The 14,161-nt window shown below is 44.7% G+C and overlaps 1 protein-coding gene across 9 annotated transcripts in view; it reads left to right on the top strand.

The window, feature by feature from the left end:
• The first annotated feature begins 4,112 nt into the window (after positions 1–4,112).
• TRIM9 (tripartite motif containing 9) overlaps positions 4,113–14,161 on the top strand; it is a 112,532-nt gene continuing 102,483 nt past the window's right edge. For 3 of the 9 annotated variants that reach the window (XM_045450941.1, XM_045450935.1, XM_045450939.1), the window contains exon 1: positions 4,113–5,127. In XM_045450941.1, the coding sequence (XP_045306897.1) occupies positions 4,306–5,127 (822 nt within the window). In that variant the 5' untranslated portion in view covers positions 4,113–4,305. The remainder of the gene's footprint in view (positions 5,128–14,161) is intronic. The other 6 variants (XM_045450938.1, XM_045450937.1, XM_045450940.1 and 3 more) reach the window with 4 other exon arrangements.

Raw genomic sequence — 14,161 nt, 5'->3', positions numbered from 1 at the left:
GCACTTTACACAAATGAGAACATCTGCAGTCACCCCAGGAATGATAAAATTACAGAGCTTTCAATCCTCATGCTTCAGGGCATGGGCTGATCACCAGCTGGAAGAGAGAAGATATTCCCTACAGTATTTCTATAATACCATCAATTATATTCAGATTTTTCTTTCTTTTTTTTTTTTTTCAACGTTTATTTATTTTTTGGGACAGAGAGAGACAGAGCATGAACGGGGGAGGGGCAGAGAGAGAGGGAGACACAGAATCGGAAACAGGCTCCAGGCTCTGAGCCATCAGCCCAGAGCCCGACGCGAGGCTCGAACTCACGGACCGCGAGATCGTGACCTGGCTGAAGTCGGACGCCCAACCGACTGCGCCACCCAGGCGCCCCTTTTATTTCTTTTTAAACACAGCTCATTGGAGGACTTTAAAGTACATTATGGCCACATGAAGGGAAAATCTTCAAAAGTTTAGAAAATATTTGTAGAGAAATGAATTCAAGGAAAACAATAAACTCACCGAGAAGGTAAACAGAATAGTATAGAAGCTAACAAAGATCATTTTGGGGGTGCCTGGGTGGCTCAGATCATGATCTCATGGCTCCTAAAATCAAGCCCCACATCAGGCTCCTTTGCTGACAGCACAGAGCCCGTTTGGGATTCTCTCTCTCTCCCTCTCTCTCTGCTCCCCGCCCCCATATGCCCCTCCCTCTCATTTGTGCTCTCTTTCAAATAAATAAACTTTAAAAAAATATCATTTTGGGTGTTTCTTACACACAGAGCTTGACAGAGTGGGAACTCAGCATTTTTTGAATGAATGAACAAGGAAGCAAAATTACATGTGCCTGGATTCAAATCCCAGCCTCATCAATATTTGACCTTGAGTACTTTGTTTATCCTCAGATTATTCATCTTTAAAATGAAGACGATTATGCCCACCTCTTTTTATTATCACAGAGACTGAACTATGTAATCCATGTAAATAAATAAACCCACTTCCTGGAACAAAATGAACACTTAACAAATTACAGTCATTTTAACAGCTCTCCTGGGATTGGTTTAGCTAATTCCTGGCCAAATAGATCTAACAATTAAATCATCTCAATATATTTCGTAATAGCTCAATTCTTTGTGTATTGCTTATATTATAAATCTGTATTTTATTGAGTCTCTGTGAAACCAACAGTGTATTACACTTCAGACATTTCCTAAAATTATCCTTTATTTTTAAAAAAAAAATTTTGGGGCGCCTGGGTGGCGCAGTCGGTTAAGCGTCCGACTTCAGCCAGGTCACGATCTCGCGGTCCGTGAGTTCGAGCCCCATGTCAGGCTCTGGGCTGATGGCTCAGAGCCTGGAGCCTGTTTCCGATTCTGTGTCTCCCTCTCTCTCTGCCGCTCCCCCGTTCATGCTCTGTCTCTCTCTGTCCCCAAAAAATAAATAAACGTTGAAAAAAAAAATTAATAAAAAAAAAAAAATTTTAAGTTTATTTACTTTGAGAGAGAGAAAGAGAGCACACACAAGAGAGTGAGGGACAGAAAAGGAGAGACAGAATCCCAAGCAGGTTCCGTGCCATCAGTGCACAGCCCAATGTGGGGTTTCAACTCACAAACCTTGAGGTCATGACCTGAGCCAAGATCAAGAGTCTATTGCTTAACTGACTATGCCACCCAGGCACCCCAAATTATCCTTTATTTTTAACTTAGGATACGTTTTCTGCTAATAAGCAGACCTCTTAGATGGTGTCTTTGTCTTTTGGGGGTGCTAAAACAAAATACCACAGACTGGATAGCTTATAAACAATAGAAATGTATTTCTCACATTCTGGAGGCTGGGAATTACAAGATCAAGGTGCCCACAGATTTGGCATCTGGCAAGATGCCATCAGAGATGGTGGTCTTCTCATGGTAACCTCATGAGGCTGGAAGAGGGTAAGGGAGACTTCTTGGGCCACTTTTATAAGTGTACTAATCCCATTCATGAGGGTTCTGTTCTCATGACCTAATCAGTTCTCAAAAGCCCCACCTCCTCATACCATCACCTTACAAGTTAGGATTTCAAGATATGAATTTTGGGGAGATACATTTAATCTATAGCAGATGGTATACTATGATAAGCAAAGTTCAAACTCATAAAAGGAGTAACAGCTGCTCGTCTTGAAATGTCCATAGCCTTGGCCCAAGGCCACTTTGACTTTCAGGCAAATGCATACAAAAGTCATGGAAAGGGTTGTAAATTATGAGTGGTACTGACACTCCTTTCTAACAGTTTCTTAATAATTAACTAGTGTTAGCAAATTCTTCTGGGACCCTTAAATTAGATAAATCCTGCAGATACAGATAATGTTCCAAGCCCACATGAAGAAACTGTATGTCTGTAAACAGGAGTACATATGCCTTTGGATGCTGTGAACTAAGCTAGTTAAAAACCACATTAAAAATAAATCAAATGGTATTTGTGATTAGCGTAACTTTAAATAACAATGAGAACTCCCCCCCCCCCAAACAATAATCAAATGCTATTTTCATTGCAACTGAAGGTGTTGGAAAGATAACCTAGTTTATTGGACTGTTTCTCCAAGGGCAGGATTATGGTCCATTTTTCACTGGGCAATAAAGTGCTTTTAAATTATAAACGTAGCTGCATATAATCAAGTTATCTTCTTTTGGAAGATGAAAAATGGAAGATTTCTTAAACCTTGGAATGAGTTTTTGCCATTTATTTATGAATCACTCAGCAAAAGGCAGCCATGTACTATTTCAAAAAGCGGCTATCTCAGAATGTCACTAAGTCACTTGACTCAAAGATTTTTCTTTTTTTTTTTGGGGGGGGTGGGGGGTTTGCTGGGGAGGGTTCCTCCTCCTCCTACATTAATCAAATTAACAGTTCTGTGGGCAAGGGACAGGACCAGATATCTCCATCAATGTTTGGGGACAGGGAGAAGAAGGGGGCTTAATATTTGAGGACTAACACTAAAACTAACCCCCATCCCCTACCCGCACCCCTCCACCAGCACCCCCACGCACTTCACTGGAGGAAACAAGAAGAAACGGAAAGAACCCACCATTCTGAAGCTGTGGTAAAGGCTCAGGCCACGTGACACTGAATAATGCTGTTTGGATTCAAACACGGAGACTCCGCAATGATACAGTGATTCATCTGCAGCTAGTTACTAAACTGTGGGCACTGAGAAACAGGCAACCCATACCTGCCTCAAACTGAGCCAAAGGTACTGCTGGCCCCGCGAAAGCACAACCAGGCGCTGAGAGCAGGGTGACAGCACAGCTTTGGAAGGCAGGGAGAGTGAGGAGAGGAGAGAGGCAGGTTCGCACCCTAGGGTTCACACCACGGCTTGGGAAGCCTCCGGGCCGAGCCTGAATTTAAAGCGGGAAAGGTAGGGGGCAGAGATTTTAACTAACATACTGAGCCTTTCAGTCTCACGGCAGCACTAAGAAATTAATATTATTAATCCCGTCTTAAAACCCAGGGACTGAGGGTGAAAGAAGCAAAGAAGCGCTTCCCAGGGCTCACGCCAGACGCCTGGGATGGGGTAGAGCCGGGGCCGGGCTGCACCGCGTTCCTGGAGGGGAGAAGAGCCCGGCTGCGGTACCGAAATCCAGGCCTGGGTGAGGCGCCAGCCCAGGCTGCCAGCAGCGGAAAGAGAAGGGGGGGAGGGTGGTCCTCGGTGTCGCGCGGCCCTAGCTGGTGGTAGGTCGGCGCGGACACCAGAGCTGGAAGCCAAACACAAGACAGTTGGCGAGAAGCGCCAGCCCCCTCCGCCAGCCTACTCGCTGAGGGGAGGGGTTTCTCACGCCCCCTGCTCCTGGGTGACTGCACCGGAGGTCGGAAGGAAGCGGGGCGAAGGATGAGTCATCCCGCCTAATTCCTCCTTCCCGGGCCCTCGCCTCCGCACGCCGGCCCCCTCCCGAGATCCTGCAGCCGGGAGCGAAGACTCGCTCATCTAGAGTCCGCTACGAAACCCCCCCTGGCCTGCAGAAGAGAGGAGAAGGACGGGGCGCGTGGCCAATGAGAGCTTCGCTCTCTCGCCGCCGTCCAATGGGCCGCTGTTTACAGGGTAGGGCGGGACTAGGAGGGGGCGTTCCGGGGCTGGAGCGCGGCGTCGCGGTTCTTTGGCTCACAGACAGAGTGGCTTGGAGAGAAAGCGCCTCCCCGGGAGTCGGTGCCCAGGCGACGCGGGAAGGCGCCACCACCACCGCCGCCGCTGGCCAAGGTGCTGGAGACGAGAGGCCGTCGGCCGCTTCACCAGCTCAGGCAACCGTTGCAGCCGCTGCTGCCTCGCTCCCAGCCCGGTCCTCATGGAAGAGATGGAAGAAGAGTTAAAATGCCCTGTGTGCGGCTCCTTCTATCGGGAGCCCATCATCCTGCCCTGCTCTCACAATTTATGTCAAGCGTGCGCCCGCAACATCCTGGTACAGACCCCGGAGTCTGAGTCCCCCCAGAGCCGTCGGGCCTCGGGCTCTGGGGTCTCCGACTATGACTATCTGGACCTGGACAAGATGAGCCTGTACAGCGAAGCAGACAGCGGCTATGGTTCCTACGGGGGTTTCGCCAGTGCCCCCACTACGCCGTGCCAGAAGTCCCCCAACGGCGTCCGCGTGTTCCCGCCGGCTATGCCGCCACCGGCCACCCATCTGTCACCGGCCTTGGCCCCGGTGCCCCGCAACTCCTGTATCACCTGTCCCCAGTGCCACCGCAGCCTCATACTGGATGACCGGGGGCTCCGCGGCTTCCCCAAGAACCGCGTCCTGGAAGGGGTAATTGACCGCTACCAACAGAGCAAAGCCGCAGCCCTCAAGTGCCAGCTCTGCGAGAAGGCGCCTAAGGAGGCCACCGTCATGTGCGAACAGTGCGATGTCTTCTACTGCGATCCGTGCCGCCTGCGCTGCCACCCGCCCCGAGGGCCCCTAGCCAAGCACCGCCTGGTGCCCCCGGCCCAGGGCCGCGTGAGCCGGCGGCTGAGCCCGCGCAAGGTATCCACCTGCACAGATCACGAGCTGGAGAACCACAGCATGTATTGCGTGCAGTGCAAGATGCCTGTGTGCTACCAGTGCTTGGAGGAGGGCAAACACTCCAGCCACGAAGTCAAAGCTCTAGGGGCCATGTGGAAACTGCACAAGGTGAGTCCTTAAAAAAAAAGAAAAAAAAAAACAACCCACCCCTAACTCCCTGCGCCTCGGATCCTCCGGTTTTGCAGCAGACGGTCTCCTCTTTGCGCAAGTGCATCCCAGCGGGGGCGCAATGCAGGTCCTCCTATATTTGCTTCCCCCGTCTGGTGCACTGCAGAAGTGCAGGGGGGCCTTAAACCGAGAGCTGGGGAGTCGAATATCCCTAGAGTTGTTGCGGGGATGCCTTAGAGCGGGTCTCCCCGGGGGCGCCGCCTAGCACAGGGCGCCCCCTCTCCGCTGCGGAGGCGCAGCTTGTGGCCGCCGCCAGCTTGCTGGAAAGCGCGGCGTAACCCCGCCAGTGCCCGGGGCTGCCAGGAACGCTTTAGGGCAGATGCGGCTGCGGTCCACAGGGACCGGGTGGGGGCGGTGAGGCGGCGCGGAACGCGGAAAGGCTGGAGCTGCGGGATAGGCGGGCGCGGTGATTCGCGGCGGGGGCGGGGAGAACTCCGCGGGCGGAATACTGATGAGTCTGCGCTGCCCCAAACTTGGGAGTCTGCGCTGCAGCGGATGCGGGACCTGGTGCTTTGCCCCCAGGAGTGGGGAGTGTAGCGAGGGGGAAGAAAAATCCTGTGGTGGTGGCTACGGCAACCAGGCTTGAGGGCTTCGGGCCCTGACCCTCCCCAGGCTAGGGACCTGGGGCTGAAGTAGCAGGACCAGAGGTTTCTGCGCGGTCTAGGCCTGAAAGCTGCGCAGGTGCGTCTCCCAGGGTACCCCGTGCTCCCAACCACCACGTACCCGTTGGTCTAGGATTCAACCCTTTACCCCTTTCGGTAGTTGTCCTAGCAAGCTTTGAGGCACCTGTTACCATCGGATTTATCTTTCTGATCTCTTTTGATGGCGCCTCCACCAAAACTAGCTTCAAGAAGAGTGCCTTTAACAACATTTAGGTCATGCCACTCCTCTGCTCAGAATCCTCCAAACGTCCATTTCTTAGACGGTCCCTGGAATGGCCCACCACGACCTGCTTGACCTGTTCACATTTGGTCTCATCGACCTTATTTCCTCCCACTCTTCCCCTCTGCTCCAGTTACACTGTCCCCTAACCAACACCAGACACATTTCCGGCCCCTGGGCCTTTGCATTTGATGTTTCTTCAACCTGGGACAGCCTTACCCAAAACCCTGTATTGGAATGGCTCACTCTCTTCCCTCCTTAAGATTGTCGCTCACGTGTCACCTTTGCCAGACCCTTCTGGCCACAGTTGACGCCACTCCTCTCAGCCACCACTAACTGGTATGCTGTGTATTTTAATTATCCTGTTATTTTTTGTATTTATTTATTGCTCCCCTCCTCACACACTAGAAAATAAGCTTCATGAGGAGAAAGATCTTGATAATGTTATGCCCACCCTGCTTAGAAGGAAGGGAACCACTCTTGAGGAGATGTGTATAAATTGCATTTTTAATTTTTTTAAGATTAAAAAAAATGTTTATTTTGAGAGAGAGCAAGAGTGTGAGCAGGGAAGGTGCAGAGAGAGAGGGAGAGAGAGAATCTCAAGGAGGCTCCCTGCTGTCAGTACAGAGTTGGACTTGGGGCTCAATTCCAGGAACCTTGAGATCATGATCTGCCCTGAAATCAAGCGTTGGTAGCTTAACTCACTGAGCCACCCAGGTGCCCCATTCTAATTTTAAATAATTCACTTCATTGGAGATGCAAAGGGTAAGACAGGAGTTCAGGATTGTTGTAAGGAGATTTTCTTCACATCATTGAGTTGCAAGCCCAAGGATCAGGCAGGGCAGTAAAGTTGGTGCTCAGGCCTCCTCTGTGCCCCACTAAGGATTTCCCAGCATTGCTTGGAGACCAGAAAGACTACCTTTGAGAGAAACGATGGGGTTAAGGCTGGAACATTGATATTTTATTTATAACAAGAAAAGAAATAAGGTATCACTGTTTTCAGCCATCAGGGAGGTTTTCTCAATTCAGTATTAATTGAATCTGACCTGTGTTTACAATCATTTGTGTTCTCACATGTAACCTATTACATCTTATCTGTACTGATGAAAATCTAAATCAGCACAAATCTGAGCCCTACTAGGCACATGCCACTATTTTGAAGACACTTCAATTTAAAATTGTTAACAATACTTAATTTTGAAAGTTTTCAAAACTTTAGTTCGCCGCCAATCTTTTCTTCATGTTATGATTTCACTCTTAAACTGCTAACTACAGCCTCTTGTAAATTACCCTTCAAAACTACCCTTGGAACTAAGAAATTAATCTCCCTGTCTGAAAAAAGAACTTAGAGTCACAGGCTAATTAGGATGGTCAAACCACAGCATTATTTTTCTGTGACGGAGAGCCTATATACTTTATCCATTAAGACCAAAAGCAATCTTTCATCTTTGTCAAGCCCTGTGTAGATTTGAAATGTTAAATCATTCGTTTTATGAGAAATGGAATTTGTGAGTAGACACTGGTGTGGACTGAGTTGAAATTTGGATGTGTGTTAAAAAACCAATAATGTCAAAGACCTTGAGACATAAGTAGGCTAGAAAAGGAAGGTTAGTTCATTGCGGGGGGGGGGGGGGGCGGGGGGGAGGCGGGGAGAACATTTCTTCTCTGATCTATTGCACATTTTTTCCAAAATAGTGAATATGTATAATTTTTGTTCAGTCAATATCAGAATCATTAATCTGCCAAAAATAAATAAATAAATAAGGCACAGAGATGACAGATTTTAACATTTGCTTATCATCTTAGATGAACAACAAGCATTACTCGCCCATCTTATCTTCTTAATAAAGTAATTAATGTGTTAATACTACATTTTCCCATATAGTCTCTTTATGCTCTGTTTCCACAAAAGCTCACAGGCCAGAATTTCTATGCCCTTCAAAACAATGGAAAGCAAAGAATTACATTAAGTAGTTTTCCCAAAGTTAGGCAAGTAGTTATCAACACAGGTTATTACTAGACCCGAAAGTTTTCATTAATGTTCTACTGTATTAATTAGTCATTTCTAGTGATTAAAATTCTATGAATAAGTATTTCCCTCAAGGACTAAATCATCATCTTACTCATTAAGACAAAATGGCTGAAGCTTATTTTTAGAGGCTTTAAAAACAACTGGTTGAATCTCATTAGTTGTCAATTGACCAAATTAAAATACTTCTCACATGTGTATGGCCTTCAAAATCCATGAAAAATAATACTGCCTTATAAGAAAAATGTCTGGTAACAATTTATATTTAGTACCAGCATTTGCTAGGTTATTTTACCCAAGTTAGGCTGGTATGAAGAATTGCTACACAAAAAAATAATTTTGTAGATACTTTCAAATAGGCAATTGGAACCACTGTTACTGCTTTGTATTTTTAGCAATTCACATTTCTAAATCTAACATCCTCCTTGAATTCTTGGTATATTTTATCAATCACTGAATCAGTAATATATTTGTAACTGTTCTTTTGTATTTGTGCAGTTGAGCAAGGATTTTCTTTTCCTTTCTATACTATCTACTTTGAATCTTGTTTCAAATGTTATTTTTCTCTTACCTTCTTTTTTTTAATGAAAATTTGCAATTTAGGCTACAGTTTAAAGTAAACTGTCAGTGCTTTAATTTTCAAACTATTCTGGAAAACAAATATCTGCTTTGTAGTATGTTGGCATCTCATCAAATATGTGTGTAGCAAAGTGTGTCATTTAATATAACTAAAATGATATTCCGTTAACTATAAGCAGTAAACACAGTATAATCTAGATGTTCCTATGTTAAATATAATAGGTAGCAGATATTCATGTTTTTTATATTTTTAGACTTTACTTCTAGGACAATCAGAACATTCTGTGCACAGTGTTACAGATATTGAGGAGAATGTATCAGAGAAGTCAGTTGTTCTTTGTACCAAGGCATAATAGAAATAGCTAGATGACAAGAGATCCCATTCCAGACCTGATGCTGCCACTTACTTGCCAAGAGCTTGAAGCAAGTCTTACAACTTCTATGCTTCCTACCCACAAAACTATACTTGTGGAAATATTTTGAAAAACTAATTTAAATGTTTATTCATTTCAGTTTGGCACGAGAGAAAGTTTTGTGTAAAACAGAAGTTACTGTCTCACTAGTCAACAATTATTGCATAAAAATCTCATGCCCTAATTTTGGAGACTTTGCTCGCTCCTTTTCAGAGCGCAGGATGCAGTAAAAGGCTTCTCTTGAGGGTGGCCTGAAAGACTGAGCCATACCCTCATGGGTGGGGGGGGGGGGTGGTCAGAGAATACTCAGTTGAATTAAGCTCAAGGAATGAAAACACTACGCAAAGATTTATGTATATAGTAAACAAAGGGATTTTATTTTTCAATAACAAAGCTAAAATGATAATTGATAGGACTCCGTTGTTTCAGATTCTCCAGTGAAGATAGTGTTATCACTCTGAAGTAGCAGAAATTGTTCTTCCTGTATATACCATGAAACAATGCTATTAATTGAAATTGCAGGTTAAGTCACAGTTTGCATAAAGTAAGAGAAAACTATCATAGCTATCTGTTATTGACTAATAATAATACACAGTCAAAAATTATCCTTACTTTCAGTGCAGTAAATTCTCTCATCTAAGCATTTCTCAAAGTGTGTGCATGCATACAACTCAACCTTGGCACAGGGGAGGAAAGAACCCATAACATGGTAAAAAGAACAAAATCGTTCTAAATAATATCATTGTTATCAATTTTATCAGGGACTCTTGGTTATAAGGAACAGAACACCCACTTAAATGATCTCAGAGGATTTCATGGGTATGAAACAAAATCAAGTTTCAAGGAGGACAAACTGAAAAACTGGAAACTAAGTTTATTCTCTGTATCAGTCAGGTTAGACGAAATTATGCTACAGTAACCACTTCCTAATCTCCGTGAATTATAACAGCAGTATATAATTTCTTACCTCAGTGCCCACTGAGAATCAGCTGTGGCCCTTCTCCACATCTTCTTATTCTTGAACTTCAGCTGAAACAGCATGTTTGGAACATGCCAACCTTACCATAGAGGGAAGACAGCAAAGCAGAACTACTCAATAGCACCTGAAGTTTCTACTCAGATGTGGCGTTTCGCCTCTGCTTATATTCCATTGGCTAAAACTAGTCATGTGGCCATGCCTGATGTCCCTGCTGCGGGCAATACACTCTTCCAACAGAGAGAGGCATCAGAAAAGGACCCTTTAGAGGGGGGCAGAGGATATTTTGGACAAATAATAAAAAGCTGCCACATGCTCAACTCCCTCATTCTGTCTCTTACAGTGGTCCTCTTTGGCCTGAACAAGGCCTGGCAAGAGTCCTCGAGCCCCAACTCAGAATGACATTTCAGTGCAAGTGTTCACTATCATCTGGATAGAGTCTCTGTCGCTTTCCATTTTCAAGTTTAGAGAAAGAATCTGATTAGCTCAACTTGAGTGAGGTATTTCCTGATGGTGCTCCAGGTCATGACCCCACCCCTTTGGTGAGGTGGATGCAGAAGACTAGAGTGAGGAGGCACTCACCTCACGTGCAGAATTTAAGGGGGCACCAAACCTCAGTAATTCGGGGGTGCCTGGGTGGCTCAGTCAGTTAAGCGTCTGACTTCAGCTCAGGTCATGATCTCTCAATCAATGAGTTCGGGTCCTGCATCGGGCTCAGTCCTGACAGCTCAGAGCCTGGAGCCTGCTTCGGATTCTGTGTCTCCCTCTCTCTCTGCCCCTCCCCTGCTCATGCTGTCTCTCTCTCCATCTCAAAAATAAATAAACATTTAAAAAATTTCAAACAGTAATCAAGACACAAAATATTATAATACAATATCTTAAACAATAAAAATTAATGCAAAAAATCCATGATGGACAACATATCAACATTTTAAATAAAGACAAAGTCAGGGGGGCACCTGGGTGGCTCAGTTGGTTGAGCGTCCAACTTCGGCTCAGGTTATGATCTCACGGTTATGATCTCACGGTTTGTGGGTTTGAGGCCTGCGTCAGGCTCTGTGCTGACAGCTCAGAGCCTGGAGCCTGCTTCAGATCCTGTGTCTCCCTCGCTCTCTGCCCCTCCCCCACTCACACTCTGTCTCTCTCTCTCAAAGACAAATAAACATTTTAAAACATTTAAAAAAAATAAAGGCAAGGTCAGTAACAGTGCCATGTTGAGCCATATTGGTGCCTGTGTCAAAAGGAAATATCAGTAATATTGGTCCTCTCTTTGTTTAATATTTTGACCTTTTGTTCTTCATAGATTCTTTGCATTAATTTTTACTTTTAAAAAATACTGCATTAAAATAGTATTAATGTTGATGACTGAGGTTTTTGGCACTCCCTTAAATTCTACACTGGAGGTGAGTGCCTCACTCCCCATCCCCCCTCCCCCACCCCCAGTCCCAGCCCTGATGGACAGAGGAAAACTCCAGGCAGAAGGCCTTTGAGAGCAGCGGGGGCAGGGAGGCACTGACTAGTACCTCTTGTGCAGTCTGAGAGGAAACCCTTCTGGGTGCAGAAGAAAGCCCCTTTGCTCTCCTTGGACCTTCCGCATTCTAGCTGCAGCACTAATCTCTTGAGCTGCTTTGAAGGTGAAGCAAGACTTGATGATGATGAAAGAGAAGACAGAGAAGTATAGCGAACACCACAGCTGTAGCTCGCTGCTTCCTCTCCCCAGCAGTGTTCCACCACCAAAGTGATGTGTGTTGTTATTACTATTATATGTTATGGTGAATGTGGCCACATCAGAGCAAAGCAGTTTCTGACTTGACTTATGTATGAGCGGAGGAAGGAGGACAGAAGGTGCCAAAGCATGATTTTGTACTAACGTTGGGTACCTCTTTTAAAGTATGTAGTTGGGTTGGGAGTGGGAGAAAAGTAAATTCATATAGTTTCATGTCAATAATTGCAGCTACTTCATAGAAGGGAAAAAGAGCTTTAGTAACCATGGAGTTCAGTGTTTTGTGTTTTTTGTCTTTTGGCCTCATAACAGCAGTATTCTTCTTGCCCTAGTTAAATGCTTCCCTCACCACCAGTTCCTACTGCTGCCCAGTGCCTGCGATTCTGGTGGGGTTGCCAATCCAATGCCCTGCCTTACCTGGCCAGGTGGGAGGGCATGTGACATAGGCCTGGCCAGTCATGACCCAAGTGATGGCCCAAGTGATCATTGGGCCATTTAAAAGATTAGCACATGTCCCAAGCCAGTCCAATCAGCGTCCTTTCTGGGGTTTGTATCTACTGAGTCAGGGACAGAGAGCCTTGCTCTTCTCTGGGCTTGTTAATATTATTCAGCTAGAATAATAGAAGCCAGAAGCTGTCTATATCCATGCCTCTTCCACCTACCCTATAAGTAGAAGAAAATAAGGCAACCCACAGAAATACAGAGCTGAGAAATGGAGAGAGAATTCGGAGAACAGGATTTGAGCTTCTGGAACCTGTCATGACTGAGGCCAGCTAACCCCTCTTGCCTTTCGAGTTACTGAGCCAAGAGACCTCCCTCCTTTTTTGCGTTAGCTAGTTTGTGTCAGTTTTTCAGCCACTTTCAACTGAGAAGTCCTAACTTATAAAAACAAATTAACACATGTGAACATTTGTGTTTGAAGATACTAATTCTTACTCATTCTAGATATTGTCTCTAGAATATTATATTCTGATGCCAAAAATACAAACGGAAAGCACTTTTGATTTAATGAAGCAGGAATCATGTGATGTTTAATCTAACACCGTCTACCCATTCGCTGCTGTGTAGTCTGTACTAGCCTATTGGCTGTTTTCCTCTATTCTTATTGAGGGGTTGCATACAGAGAAGCGTAAGGAAATTTCTTTTTTACCAACTTTAAATTACTTGGTGTATGTGGTGATGATACTGTCAAGGGCAACAGGCTGGACAGGGAGATTTTGAAATCAATAATCAATTTTATTTTTTTTCCAAAGACAAGAAACCTCTGAAAACATACATGTTGCTTTGACCCGTTCTCTAGGTCAGAGTTTCTCAAACTGTGTTCCCTCAAAGTTTCCGTGATTAAATAATTTTGAGACACTCCACTCTACATGTGCTCCAGATGGTCCACATTGTACATTATTATAACAATGTGCTGACCCATTCGGCAGCAAAAAAAAAACCCTGCTTGATTTAATCTAGAAATTTCTAAACTTATTTGTCTTTGGAAAATTTTTTTTCATTTTATTTCCAGACTTATTGTGATACTATTGACATATAGCCTATGGAAGTTAAAGGTGTACAAAGTGATGATTTGATACATGTATATATTGTGCAATGATTGCCACAGCAAGGTTTGTTAGCACATCCATCCGCTCACACAAGTGCCTTTTGTACATGTGTGGCGATAGCTTTTAAGAATTACACTCTGGGGGTGCCTCGGCACAGTCAGTTAGACATCCAACTCCTAGTTTCACTGAGGTCATGATCTCACGGTTCATGGGTTCAAGCCCCACATTGGGTTCTATGCTGACAGCATGGATCTTGCTTGGGACTCTCTCTCTCTCCCCTTCTCTTTCTCTGTCTCTCTCTCTCTCACACTCTCTCTAAATAAACATTAAAAAAAAAAGATTTACACTCCCAGCTTTCAAGTATATAATACTGTATTGTAAATTATAGTCATCATGTTATATTAGATCCCTAGAACGTGTTCATGTTATAGCTGGAAATTTGTACCTTTTGACTAACATCTGTCCATTTACCCAACCCCCAGCTCTTGACAACCACCATTCTATTCTCTATTTCTTTGGGTTCAGCTTTTTTAGATTCCACATATAAGTGAGAACATAGAGTATTTGTCTTTCTCTGGCTTATAACCTCTAAGGTCCATCCATGTTGTTGCAAAAGGCAGACTTTCCTTTTTTTTTTTTTTTTTTTTTTTTGGCTGAATAATAGTCCTCTGTGTACATATACCATATTTTCTTTATCCATTCATCTGTTGATGGACACTTAAGTTGTAGAACCTCTTTTTTAGTGCCAAACAAGTTTGGGAAACACTGTTCTAGACAATGATAAGCCAGTAGCAAAGTTTCTTGTGTATGCAGAGTAGACTA

Source organism: Leopardus geoffroyi, chromosome B3 (genome assembly GCF_018350155.1).
Source record: "Leopardus geoffroyi isolate Oge1 chromosome B3, O.geoffroyi_Oge1_pat1.0, whole genome shotgun sequence".
Lineage (NCBI taxonomy): Eukaryota > Metazoa > Chordata > Mammalia > Carnivora > Felidae > Leopardus > Leopardus geoffroyi.
This window is presented reverse-complemented; position numbering and strand designations above follow the sequence as displayed.